The following is a 14312-nucleotide window of genomic DNA, read 5'->3' as shown; positions in this document are numbered from 1 at the left end:
AGAAAACAACTAGCAAGATATTAGAAATCACAGCTATTAGCTAGTGAGATATGACAAACCATCGTTTTCCGTCTCTTCCTCGAACCAGCAGTTGCAAGAGCACTTCCGCGATAATTCCATCAAACTACATCTCCTCGACTTCTTTCATCGTCGATCATCCAATGAACTCATCAACATCTGACGACAAACCTTTCGTTAGAAAACGACGACACTACCCTCCTCAAATTGGTTGCGGCCCACCTGGCCTTTTCGGGTTCTCATCATTTCTCCATTCAGTTATCAACATTATATCAATTCCTTCACTTCTAATGCCAACATGTAAATGGCTTACTATACCCAATCATCACCGCCTATCTCTAAAGCCCTCCCCCGGTCGTAAAGTGACCGGGACACTCTTCGGTAACCGCAGAGGCCACGTCAGCTTCGCGGTCCAATACGACCCGAGAACCCAACCGATATTAATCGTGGAGCTGGCGGTTTCAACCGCGGCTTTAGTCAGAGAAATGTCATCAGGGTTAGTCAGAATTGCACTGGAGTGCGAAAAATTACACGGTCCTAATAACATGAAATTGTTTCATGAACCAATGTGGAGTATGTATTGTAATGGGAAGAAATGTGGGTACGCGCAAACACGCGCGTGTAATGAGAGTGACTGGCACGTGCTTAGCACGGTTCAAAGTATCTCGGCTGGTGCGGGCGTTATACCGGTAGTTGAAGATGGCGGGAAGTTAGGAGGAAAAAGTCAAGGAGAGTTGTTATATATGAGAGCGAGGTTTGAACGAGTTGTGGGCAGTCGTGACTCGGAGGCGTTTTATATGATGAACCCGGACGGCAGTGGTGGGCCTGAACTCAGTATATTTCTACTTAGAATATAAAGATGCGGATTGATCATAGTAATAGTAATATTATACTATACGTATACAAAAAAGGTCCTTTTTATTTTTATTTTTAATATACTGCTAGTATAACGTTTGTGATGAGTTACCTGTTTAAAGTTACTATTAAAAGTAAAAGTTGAGTGTCTTTTTGTGATACCACTTGAACTATATATTTAGTGAAATGAATTGGGATTTAGACTTTGGTTATTTCATTACGTTTTTAAATGTTATTTGGGATTGGATGAAATGTATTCACTTGAAAATGACAAATATGTGAGTAGCTATTGTTAAAGATTGAGCAAACACAGGTGGTGAATTTGTGTACACAACACAGGTAAGCAAGACACAAGAAAAAAACGAAAAATGTAATTCTAAGTGGTGGAATGTTTATGTGTTTATTGAATTGTAAAACATACAGAAAATCAAAACCTTATATAGGCATACAACTCCAACGGTTCACTAGCCTATTACCTGATCTAACGGAAGACTCCACTAAAATAGGACTGACCCATAACAAACTTGACTCACTAACGTTATCAAAGACTAATTATTCTGCACATGCTTAATTTCAAGATGCAGTCAAAGATACCAAAATAATTAAATACGACCAAACATTAATTTGAGGTTGACTTTTAATACTCCCCCTCAACCTCAGCATTCTTTAGCTTCAACTGAGCACACAGTTTCTTTAATCTTGGCAGCGGAAGCCCCTTGGTGAGTAAGTCAGCTACTTGATCACTTGTGTTGATATACTGAATGTCAATTTCTCCTTGCAAGACTTTTTCACGAACAAAATGGTAGTGCACCTCAATGTGTTTAGTGCGAGCGTGAAGAGTTGGATTCTGTGCCAACTGGATTGCAGGCTGATTATCACACAGTAACTTGACTGGTACCTCCACCTCCTGGTTCAAATCTTTTAACAACTGTATGAGCCACATGAGTTCTTGAGCTGCCACAGCTGCAGCTCGATATTCAGCCTCTGCTGTTGATAGAGCAACCATGGGATGCCTCTTACTGCACCACGACACAGGACTCAAACCCACCATAAAGACATAACCTGTTGTAGACCGTCTCATATCTAGATCACCCGCGAAATCTGAATCAGAGTATCCTATAATTTCTGATGTGTCAGACTTGGTGAACTTAACTCCAACAGTTGTTGTGTTCTTTAAGTACCTCAACATTCTTCGTGCAGCAAACAAATGGGGCCTTTTTGGATCTTGCATGAACCTGCTCAAAACACCAACTGCAAAGGCAATGTCGGGTCTAGTTAGTGTCAAATAGATTAGACTACCGATAATCTTTCTGTATTCAGTAGCATCTTCAACTTTCCTGCCTTCATCTGCATATAACTTGATGTTTGGTTCAATTGGTGTTGAGGCACACTTTGCATTGCTCATACCAAACTTACTAAGGAGATTCCGAACATACTGAGCTTGATGTAGTATCAACCCATCACTTTCATATTTAATTTCAAGCCCAAGGAAGTGTTGCAGCAGCCCCAAATCCTTCATCTTGAACCGAGTTTTCAAGTTCTCCTTCAATTGTTCCAGTTCTTCTTTAGGATCCCCCGTGAGAACTAAGTCGTCTACATAAATTACAACTATAGCAACCTTAGAACCACTACGTTTGACAAACAAACTCGCATCAGCTGAGGTACTCGAAAAACCATTATGTTCAAGAAACTCAGCTATTTTACCAAACCACGCACGTGGTGACTGCTTTAAACCATAAATAGCTTTCTTAAGTTTGCACACATACCTAGAATGAACTAAACTTTCAAACCCTGTAGGCTGCTCCATGAAGATCACCCGATCTAAATCGCCATACAAGAAAGCATTGTGAACGTCCATTTGCCAGAGAATCCAACCCTTATTCACAGCCAATGCAAGAATTACACGAACAGTAGTTAACTTTGCAACCGGACTAAAAGTCTCTTCAAAATCTACTCCTGGTTGTTGTGAGAACCCTCGTGCTACAAGACGGGCTTTAAGCCTTTCAACTGACCCGTCCGGTTTTCGTTTAACCTTGTAAACCCATTTACAAGTAATGGGTTTTGCATCTACTGGAAGTGGGACTAAATCCCACGTTTCATTCTTGATTAATGCGTCCATTTCACTTTTCATTGCTTCCATCCAACCTGTTTCTTGCCTTGCTTCTTCAAACGACTCGGGCTCAATAAAACCCTCCTCAACTGTAGCAATATTGGCATATTTTGGATTCTGGGTTCGAACCCGAGATGAGCGTCTTAAGCTTGGCTGCTGCTGAACTTGTGGTTCTTCAGTATTTTCTGCCTGTTGGATCTCAGGTTCATTGGCTTCTTCATTGTCAAAACTTAGGCTGACCTTTTTAGCTTCTAGGTCATCCTTTAGTTGTTGTGTGTCTGGCAGAGTTTTCTCATCAGCAGCCCACCATGATGAAGCTTCATCAAATACTACATCTCGTGAAACATAACAATTGTTTGTTGTTGGATCACAACACTTCCAACCCTTCTTCTCTGAATCATAACCCACAAAGATACACCGAGTAGCCTTCTTTTCCAATTTGTGTCTGAGATGATTAGGAATGAATACATAACAAACACTGCCAAATACTCGTAGATGACTTACAGTGGGTTTGATCTGAAACAATCGTTCATATGGCGATACAAACTCCAACCCTTCTTGTGGTAGTCGGTTAATGACATAAGCTGCAGTTTTCATTGCCTCTGCCCAAAATCTACCAGGAACATTCTTCCCATGGCACATGCTACGACATACTTCTCCAAGGTGCCTGTTCTTTCGTTCTGAGACGCCATTTTGCTGTGGAGTATGGCGACATGTGAGTTGCCTTTTGATCTGTGACTTACTAAGGAAAACAGAAAACTCTTTCGATAGATACTCTCCTCCATTATCAGATCGAAGCATCTTCACCTTGCACTTTGTCTCACATTCTGCTTCTATTTTGAATTCTTTAAACTTTGACAAAGCTTCCCCTTTTTCTTTCATGAAAGATACCCACAAATAACGTGAGAAGTCATCAATAAATGTGATCATAAATCGCTTACCTCCGATCGATTGTTGTTTAACAGGTCCAAAAACATCAGTATGGACTAGTTCGAGAGGCTTCGATGATCGATGGGTTGAGTCTGCGTAGGGTTGCTGATGGGCTTTGCCATATTGGCAACCTGCACACACCGAATCAGGTTTTACATGAAAGTTTGGAAGCCCATCAACAGTTTCTTTCTTCATCATCCGACCCAACTTGTCGTAATTTACATGCCCCAAACGCATATGCCACAGATCCACATTCTTACTTTGTCTTGTGCTTTCTGTAAATGCTGACTCAGCAGACAAGACATACACTGCCTCCTTCTTATGGCCTTGAATGACTGGAACAGATTTCGTCTCAAACTGTTCATACACACGTACATCATCTGGGCCAAAGAGAACATAATTTCCCTTTGAAGTTAACTGAGGAACAGACAACAAGTTTTTCTTCACACCTGGAACGTGGTAGACATTATCAAGTATATAGCTTCCCTCTGTTGATTTATCTGAGAGGTTCACATCGCCTAGGTGAGCGATATTTAGCCGTGAATTGTCAGCGATCACCACAACACGACTGCCTCCATATTGGACTGGATTTGACAGCTTGTTTTTATCACCTGTCATGTGATTCGAGCAGCCCGAATCAACCACCCATTCGTCTAGTTTGCTGCTTTTAGACTCAGTTGTGGCTGTGTAGGCTGTGTCTTCTTCTTCACATGCCAAGTTCGCCTCTGCATCCCATGCATCTTCAGCCTGAACCGTAGCTGAATTCCCTTCTTCATGTGGTTTCTCCGGGCACTTCTTTGCCATGTGACCCCGACGACCACATTGATAACACTTATACGGAAAGCGTTTTTCATGATGTTGGGATTTTCGGTCACTGGACTCTGTCTCCTTCTCCTGTGATCTTTGCTTCTTTCCATCACCATGTTGTTTCGATTTTTCCCAAGGCTTGGTTGACCGTGACTGATTTTCACGACCCTTTGATCGACTTCTCTGAACGTACAGAGCTTCATCTTCGGTCTTGATTGTGACTCCACCCACTTGCTTGGCCAAAGATTCTTGGCTGGCCAGCAAGTTCTCGAACTCTACCAAGGATGGTTGTGTTGGCCACCCCTGGATAGCTGCAACAAAGGATTGAAACTCAGGCTTCAGGCCATGAATAATGATCCTCTTCATACGCGGCTCACCAATCTTTGCTTGAACATCTAGCTCTCCAATTTCCCTGCACAAAGTTTTAACTTTATGAAAAAATTGAGGGATTGTTAGATCCCGTTGTGACACCGAAAGCAATTCATTCTCTAGCAGTTGAAGTTTGGTGTCATTCTTTTTCGAGAACAATGCTGACAAGGTGTCCCATGCTTCCTTGGGAGAGTCAGCTTCCCTGATGTGTTCCAGAAGTTCATCTTCCACCGTAGTCTTGAGCACAAACATTGCTTTACCAGCCTTCACCTTCCACTTCTTGATCGTCATGTTGGCGTCATCTTGCACAGGCTGAACGGTTTCAGACCCGTCAACAACCTCCCAAAGGTCTTGACCCTGCAGATAAGACATGATGCAGGTTGACCACGCATTGTAATTCGAGTTGTTGAGCTTCTTTATGCCGCCGACTAATTGCAGGTCCGACATGATCGGTGTGAGTGTGTGTGGCTTTGATACCACTTGTTAAAGATTGAGCAAATACAGGTGGTGAATTTGTGTACACAACACAGGTAAGCAAGACACAAGAACAAACGAAAAATGTAATTCTAAGTGGTGGAATGTTTATGTGTTTATTGAATTGTAAAACATACAGAAAATCAAAACCTTATATAGGCATACAACTCCAACGGTTCACTAGCCTATTACCTGATCTAACGGAAGACTCCACTAAAATAGGACTGACTCATAACAAACTTGACTCACTAACGTTATCAAAGACTAATTATTCTGCACATGCTTAATTATAAGATGCAGTCAAAGATACCAAAATAATTAAATACGACCAAACATTAATTTGAGGTTGACTTTTAATAGCTATTGTCTACAATTTACTGCTATATAAAAACAAAATATATATTTGCTGAAATGTTAAAGTCTAGCTTTTCAGTTAATTGAACAATAAGTGGTACCAAATTTTTTTTAAGAGGAGACAATATTAAAAAATCTTAAAATAAAAGATTAAAGAGGGATCAAAATTTAAAGAACCATATGAAAATTTTTAAAAAATACATGTCAAAACTAAAATTTCAAGGAGGACTCCTTTGGTACCACGTCCACCTCTGTTTTGAGCTATTAGTTATTCACAAAATGTCGGAACGGAGTAAAAAAAAACTGTTGAGAAAAAACACTTGAGCAAGTCCATAACCAAATTATTGTATTTGTTTGCTTATACAATGATTGGGGTCATAATTACACATACATGGAGTCTAAACTTACACCAACGTTAATACGAGTATTAAAATTACAAAAGCAAAACAAGTTGAGGGGTTCAATTAATACTCATCATTCTTATTTGTCAATTGATAAATAATTATTACTGATTTGTTAGGACCACATTCGTGGAGCACAAGTTCGATAGTTCATTGATCATGTTCCATCTGAAAGTGTTACCAGATATTACAATTACAAAAGGAAAGAACATATGTATTTTGTATTCTATACATATCTATAAATGTATTATCATGCTGGAACTAAAAGGCCAGCTTGTAATTTTAAACTAAATTGTAAATTTAAAATAGCAAAAGATTTAGCTTATGTATTATTTCAAGTAAACTAGTAAACGAAAATGGTTTTTCCTATCCATGTTATCTGATGAAGACAAGTCTTTGACTCAAATGTATGTGACTTAACTAAGGTATTCATAAGGTTAACTTTTTATGAGCCTTGCTTTAGCTACAGCCAAGATGTTTGCTTACCAGAGACCTTTTGTAATGATATGAGCACGTTTGACTACTAGGCCATTTTGGTGGTGTTTATATATTATTTCATATATATTTGTAGAATTTCCAGCTCTAGGAGGTGTTAGATAAGTAATTAAGATGATGAAAGGAACAAATATTGCCAAAGAAAGGGGTGGATGGCAACTAATTCATGTCTACACCACATGGTAAACACTAGTTTTGTGTCAAACCCAATTTCTTAAGATTATCCCATCTATCTTCACATGGTCCAAGCAGCCAAGCACTAATGTATCACCATGTCTATAAGAGTCAAGATTCAAAAATGATATTTGAATTTTGACTTTTGATTTCAATCCAAAGGTCAATATGCTTTCAACTTTACCTTTAAATTATAATTTTAAGGAATCTCATCCATACTATTATTACTAGCAATGTCTATTTTGTTAATCCTACCATATTCTTGTTTTTTTTTTATATAAAATGATGAAAGAAAATTTAAATTTCTTTTCTAACGTCAAATTGGGATCATTGACATGACAATAAGCAATCATATCCACTCTTCATAAAAGCAAACCCATCATAAGTGACCAAACATGAAATCTCAATATTTTATCACATATAAGACTCAAGCTCATGACCTCCCAATTATTAATTTCGCTAGGTACCTCACCTCAACCATTTGGTTTGCAACCAATTATATAAGGTTTCATCATTACCGATGAATTTCGTTGTATTTCTACAATATAATTGTTAATAACTGTGATTCACTTCAACTTAACATAATTTTGTAAATTTTAAGAGCATTCTAGCTTATACTAGCTTCTTAAACTAGGTATCAAATAAGAAATATGTGTCGAGAAACCTCTTGAGGGGAGTGTTTTTCCAAAATTATGTCTCTAATGAATAGCCCTATAATCTGATTATTATAGTCTTGATCATACAGTTTAAAATCTCGATAATCACTTTTGCTGCAATACAATATGTCAACAAGTGTACATGAACTTTTACAAATCATTCATACTACCACTTGCATTCTATAAGCCTCAATCTCGCCCTTTTACCAACACCATAATTATAACCTATTTAAACTATTTTTGCGTGAACAGTGAAGCAGTTTGCCTGACTGTTGGCTCAGCAGCTAGCCTGCCTGCTTAGTGTTTTTTTTCTTCATTTCTTAGCTACTGTGTTGTGTAGATGACAGTTGTCTTCTTTGTGTTTTATTGATGTCACTTGCCTTCTTTGTGTTCTTATTTTTTATTTTGATTTATATCATTACTTTTAGAGTAGTATTGTTTTACCCTTAACCGCTAACTTTTTTTTTTTAACTTTTGTAATTTTACCATTAAAGCTTTTTCTTTTTTTTCATTTCTTAGCTAGTGTGTTGTGTAGATGACAGTTGCCTTCTTTGTGTTTTATTGATGTCACTTGCCTTTTTTGTGTTTTTATTTTTTATTTTGATTGATATCATTACTTTTAAGGTAGTTTTGTTTCACCCTTAACCACTAACTTCTTTTTTTAGGACTTTTGTATTTTGACCATTAAAGTTTTATTTTTGATAATTCATGGTACTTACAGTTTTAGACTTTTTTTTCACCGTCAAAGTTTTTATCTTCTTATTTTTATCTTTCAAGAAAGGTTACAATTATTATTTCGCCACCAAAGTTTTGTGTTTTATGATTTACGTTGTATTGTTTACGGATAAGTTTTATTGTCCAATGGTAATAGTTGACATATTAAAATCATGACCCGCATTAAAGTATAAGTCTAATTGTTATCCCCGGTCAACGACAGGGTATAACACTAGTTTGTAGAAAATAAAAAATAACTCGGGAACCAAGTTGGTAAAACAAATTGGATGATTATAAAGAAAAGGGTAGGAGATCCAAGTTCAAGTATTTTCATACTATCATATTTTGTTAGTTCACAACAAATTTCCACAAGAACTTAAAATGTCCAAGCATTTGTCATCTCTCTCAATACTCAGGTATTCATCAAAACAACTATTCCAAAAAATTTAATCATTTGAAAAACTGGAACAAAGAATTCTAAGTGGTCTTGAAATTCAGCATAGAAGCAAACTGTAATTTCATGCAAGGGTTACTTGTTTGCAGCAATAAATTCTCTGTACTCTTTCTTCATTTTGACCCCTGATACACTTCTGCATATTTCAGACATAAAATGTTTTAAAATTTACCGACTTGGGGAACTTATGTTATAGAAAATAGAAAAAGCAACCTGATCATTTCTTTATGCTTAAAGAATTGGACACATGGTGTACCCATGATATTTGCTGCCTCGGCAATTTCTGCATCTTCTTCTATATCGATCTCAACATAGTGGACATTCTGGTCAAATTCATCTATCACCTGCCATTAGTTAATGTTTATAACTTTAGTGACAAATAGCAGAATCAATATGATAAGACTGAATGTTAGGGGTTATACTTCTTGGAGTAAAACTAGAGCATTTTTGTATAGATTATACTAAAACACAAGTTACCTTACTGAGAATGGGCTTCAAGGTCCTACATGGACCACATGATGGTGCCGTGTATAACACACAAATGAGCCTAGGACTTTCATGGTACAACTTACGCACTGCATACTGTGGAAAAACAAAAGGAAAGATACAGCATGAAACCATGAAACTGAGACCCTATTGCGACACCAAAGGCATAAAATATCAGCATACCTGACCCTTGTGTTTGGTAATTGTAATATCAAATCCTTCCTTTTCATCTCTTTGTGTAAGTTCACTCTTAACTTCTTCAGGATGGGGCTGTGACAAGAATGAAAGAGACCCGTTATTGTTAGAAACCCATTCTGTAAATAAAAACCTACAAAATCAGCAAGTCAAATACCTGATGAAATTCAACAAGAAGATTATTGCTGGCAAGATATCTCTCCGCTGAGAGAGCAGCAATGCATCCTGATCCAGCTGCAGTAATGGCTTGCCTCCATTCATGGTCCTAACAAGTGGTTAGCCAAATTAGTATATCAAATATAAAAATGGTCACAACTTCATATAGACTATTAATTAAGTAATTAACTACAACTCCCTGACATTTTGCTGCAACTTTGGGCAAAATTCACATAGTATGGGCCACCAGCAACTGGTGTTGACTTATGAAGATTAAAAACACGCTAGACTTTTCAAAGAATTAAAACTTGTAACAATCTAATGTTGCTCAAAGAACATGGAAGTTCACAGACCCAGTACTAGAACATCAACAGTGGTTCACAAGAACATATTTAAATATAAGAATCTAGACAAATTCTAAAGAGATAATGAACAAATTACCAAAAAGATTATAACTTTAAGCAAGTGAGGAAATCTGTACATCTCTTATGCAAGGAAATTTAATGATACATGTGCATTGTACATAGATACAGGTATTCACAGATTCTGATAACTATGGATATGGCAAGTTGTCTGTATATGTATATAATTATGTATATATACCTACTTAGTAAACCAGATCTATAAAAGTTGTTTCATGACTTCTAGATCGAACATCCTACAATAATGTCATTACTTCTACTACTTAGGGTGTCCATAGTTACCCAAAGTCCAAACCCTTAGAAACACTGAAACATAAATACGTAACTTGTTGTGCCTTCTTGATTTACCTCTATAAACTTGAGTGTACTTTTTATTTCAGCCTTCAAGAAACTGTAAAACTTTCTAATTTGATATGTTACCTGAACATCTCCAGCAGCGAAAACTCCTCGAATGGAAGTCTTTGCGGTTCTGTCCTCAACCAAAATATACCCCGTGTCATCAAGATCAACTTGGCCCCCAAGCAATTGGCTGTTAGGAGAATGACCAATTCCATAAAATAGTCCTTTAGCCTCCAGTACTGATTCCTCTCCTGTATCAAGTTTTCTGATCAAGATACCAGACATCTGCCCTTTTGTATTGCTCACAACATCAACCGTCTCTGTGTTGTAGTGTACCGTGATATTTGGATTATCAAAAACTCTGAAATATTCGTCATAATCAACCTGTTATACAAACATTCAAGGACTTCAAACTTAAAAGTGCAACAAATCATTAGCAACTTAGTAAAGAAAAACTAACCTATCTTGCATAGCTCTTGATGCCCTTAATTGATCTCTGCGTACAAGTAAATGTACATGGCGTGCATATTTAGTCAAATATATTGCTTCTTCGGTGGCTGTGTCACCTCCACCAACAACAGCAAGGACTTGACCCTTAAAAAGTGGTGATGCTCCATCACATATTGCACATGCACTAATTCCCCTACTCCAGAACTCGTCTTCACGAGGTAATTTGAGTCGTTTAGCAGTCGCTCCTGTAGCCACTATAATACTATTACACTTTACCTGGAAATGACGATAAAGTGTGAGTATTACCAATGTCACCAATATAATTGTGTAGAAGTTACGGATTTCCAGTCAGTTTGCAAGTATCATCATACTACATCAAATAATATATAAAATAAAGGATTATGGCATCTTTGTTATCATATAAAGAAAAAAGAGAAATAAATGGGGTTTATATCTACTGACTCATAATGCGTAGCTTCTCAGGAGGAGTCGACACTCTATAACTCTAATGACTACTAGTAACGTCAAATCCATTTTACTCAATGAATAGAATATAACATAGTAGAGGGTTGATATTCCTTTCCAATTCCATGCTTTCTTTCCTCTTCTATCACACATTTTCTACTTCTCTTTTATGACCAATCACACTTCTTCCTAAAACACCTAATTTTAAACAAGAAGATGCAACAAATAACTAATGAAACTATCTTCAGACACAAACGTTCAGCAAAATCAGAACAGTGATTATAATTTTTTTTCTCTTGCTGATAGCCTTGACTTTCCATCATCATCAATCATCTGGATCTTATCTTCTATGTTACACCTGCTCTAGGTTAACATTTATTATTCATTTAACTAATTTATTTAATTCCTATTTCGCATCAAGGCATCGTAAGATTGCAAACTAATGATGCTCACTAATTGCTCATCACATAACACGAATGCAAGAATCATATATTACATCAACAGATAACAGATTAAATGTGAAAACATTTTTAGTTTATGCTTTCATGGCACTTTAATTAGGGGGTAGCTCATAAAACTTATAATAACACATTTTATCTATAATATGCATCACCTTACGGTCGCTACTTTGTACAGTAAAAGGACTAGTATTCACATCAACAAATTCTACATCTTCTTGATAAAGCTCTGCTCCCCAATGCTCAGCTTGACTCCGCATTCTAATGTTCAAAAGCACAAGGTTTCATTCTTCTGGTTTAAGTGATGATCATAGTAACTTGAAAACATAGCTTTTACTTACTTATCCATCAAGTCTGGACCAGTGATTCCATCTGGAAATCCTGGAAAATTCTCTACTTCTGTAGTAGTCATCAATTGTCCACCAGGAACACCACCTGCCTGATATCCTTCAAACACCACTGGCTTTAAATTTGCACGACCTGCGTAGATCGCTGCCGTGTAACCAGCAGGTCCTGAACCTATGATTACCAAATTTTCAACACCATCCCCTGCAAACAACATTGCATCAAAATTACAATCAATAGGTTATTATTATACAAGGACCTATAAGCACCTAGCAATACTATCATTTAAGGAAATATTATATTGTTATGGCCTTTTGGCAAAGGAATGTTAAATCACTCCCCTGGAAAGTGTTGGCAATGTGAAACTGTTTTACTAAGTTTCCTTTCCCACAATCAATTTATGTTGCTCTTTCTTGCTTCTGTGAAGCCAATTTACATTTAAAGTTCTAACCTCTCAACAATAGTATCTATTTAAAATGGATCACACACTTTAAAATTGATATTACTAAACTAATTAACATCTCTTTCCGGCAATATGACTTTCTTTTTTGTTCCATCGGATAGATAAATAGATTATTGCCCCAAGAGATACATTTCAGCTTAATCAAGCTGGTTTGGACTCGAGCCTTGAACTAAAAAGCAGGGATTAGTGCATAATGCTGTGATAAACTTTGCCAGTTTTGATATTGTGTGTATCCAACTCTATGGTGTGTATTTAACATTTACTTTTTCACAATTAACCTATCCAACCTTCTCAAATAGGTAAACGCTTTATGTGGGACTAGTTATGCCGACATATCACTAAATTAGCGTGTAATTAACTATGCCCGTTGTCCTATTGTATGTATCCAACTTTACCTGCATTACTATTGCACATATCCAACATTGCCTGCTTTGCTAGTGTATGTACAAACTTTTCTTGTTTTGCTATTCTATGTATCCATTTCTTAAAAAAAATCTCACGGTTACTTATTATCTAGACGACCGCGTACATCATTCATGAAAAAGATTAGTTAAATACACACAGTTGAGGCTTTAAAGTAAGATACACCAAATAGCAAAACGATAAGTTTATTACATTTCCATGCATTAATCCGAAGCAACTAATTCCAATATCCTAAATGAATGTTCATGAATTAAGCCTCTCTAATAAGTCATTTCAAGTATGCATACTCATTCTCTTTTCCTGGGGCTTTTTAAAAAAAAAAAAAAAAGAAAAGAAAAAAACTAAATTTTGCATACTTGTATTTAAGTAAAAAGGTTGGTGTAAAGTTTTAAACTTTACCACTTACAAATTACAATACCAAGGTATGAACATACATGCACTGATATACATATTATATATGTGGACATTTTATATGTATATATCATTATATCAACAAGGAATGAAAAAATATAAAAGATATAACCTGAAGAAGAAGAGAAAGAAGTAGGCTGGTGAGTAGTGATGTAAGCTTTAACGAGCATTGATAATGACGGCGGCGGAGAGTCAACTCGGAGAGTAGTGGTGGCGCGTCGACCACCCAATAAGATTCTGTTGGTAGTTAGCGACGGATTCAACATAGGAGAGATGGGTCGGCGGATTAGGGTATATTTTCCGGTAGACACCTGTGCAGTTGTCGCCATTAAGCTCATATTTGACTTCAAATCACGAACTTTGACTAACGTTTTTTTCTAGCACCGAGCTTATTTTGATTTTTATATTTTTCTATTATCAGACTACTTATATATAGAGATATACTTACTTATTTTTCCCGACTGAATTATGTTTATACGAGTAATAAGGTGAAAAAAAATAAAATTATGCAGTATCATATTACTCGTATCATTACTCTTATAATTTAAAAGTGATTATGAAACTGTTATGCACCTAATTTGGATGAAAACCCACATACTAATATTTTAATATTTTGAATAAATGTTTGATCCCATAATTTTTATGGTTTAAAAAAGGGTATGTGAGAGATTTTTAACAGCCTCATATTCCCTTCACCTTATTATAAATTTAATATAGCTTATACTACGTCATAAAGAACTTCGCTTATTTAACAGATACCATATATTACTTTATCAAATACTATTTTATATGTTAATTTACATATTTATTATTTTTATTTTTAAATAATATTCTAACAAGTAACAATCATAATAAACACATTTTTCACATTAGACAATCTAGCGGCCC

At 36.4% G+C, this 14312-nt stretch overlaps 2 protein-coding genes across 2 annotated transcripts; one reads left to right on the top strand and one right to left on the bottom strand.

The window, feature by feature from the left end:
- LOC122594475 (protein MIZU-KUSSEI 1-like) lies at positions 1 to 892 on the top strand. The gene has a single exon (XM_043766923.1). The coding sequence runs from the start codon at positions 51 to 53 to the stop codon at positions 873 to 875; it is 825 nt and encodes a 274-aa protein (XP_043622858.1). The 5' UTR covers positions 1 to 50; the 3' UTR covers positions 876 to 892.
- Positions 893 to 8663: 7771 nt separating this feature from the next.
- LOC122593496 (thioredoxin reductase NTRC-like) lies at positions 8664 to 13807 on the bottom strand. The gene is made up of 10 exons (XM_043765916.1): positions 13537 to 13807; positions 12124 to 12331; positions 11938 to 12043; positions 10870 to 11135; positions 10491 to 10770; positions 9650 to 9757; positions 9481 to 9567; positions 9289 to 9393; positions 9025 to 9155; positions 8664 to 8947 (listed from the first exon to the last, which is right to left on the bottom strand). The coding sequence occupies exons 1-10, from the start codon at positions 13760 to 13762 to the stop codon at positions 8887 to 8889; spliced, it is 1578 nt and encodes a 525-aa protein (XP_043621851.1). The 5' UTR covers positions 13763 to 13807; the 3' UTR covers positions 8664 to 8886.
- Positions 13808 to 14312: the final 505 nt, after the last annotated feature.

Source organism: Erigeron canadensis, chromosome 3 (assembly GCF_010389155.1).
Source record: "Erigeron canadensis isolate Cc75 chromosome 3, C_canadensis_v1, whole genome shotgun sequence".
In the NCBI taxonomy this organism is placed as follows: Eukaryota; Viridiplantae; Streptophyta; class Magnoliopsida; order Asterales; family Asteraceae; genus Erigeron; species Erigeron canadensis.
Note: the sequence above shows the minus strand (reverse complement) of the source record. Positions and strands in the feature narration are given on the sequence as shown.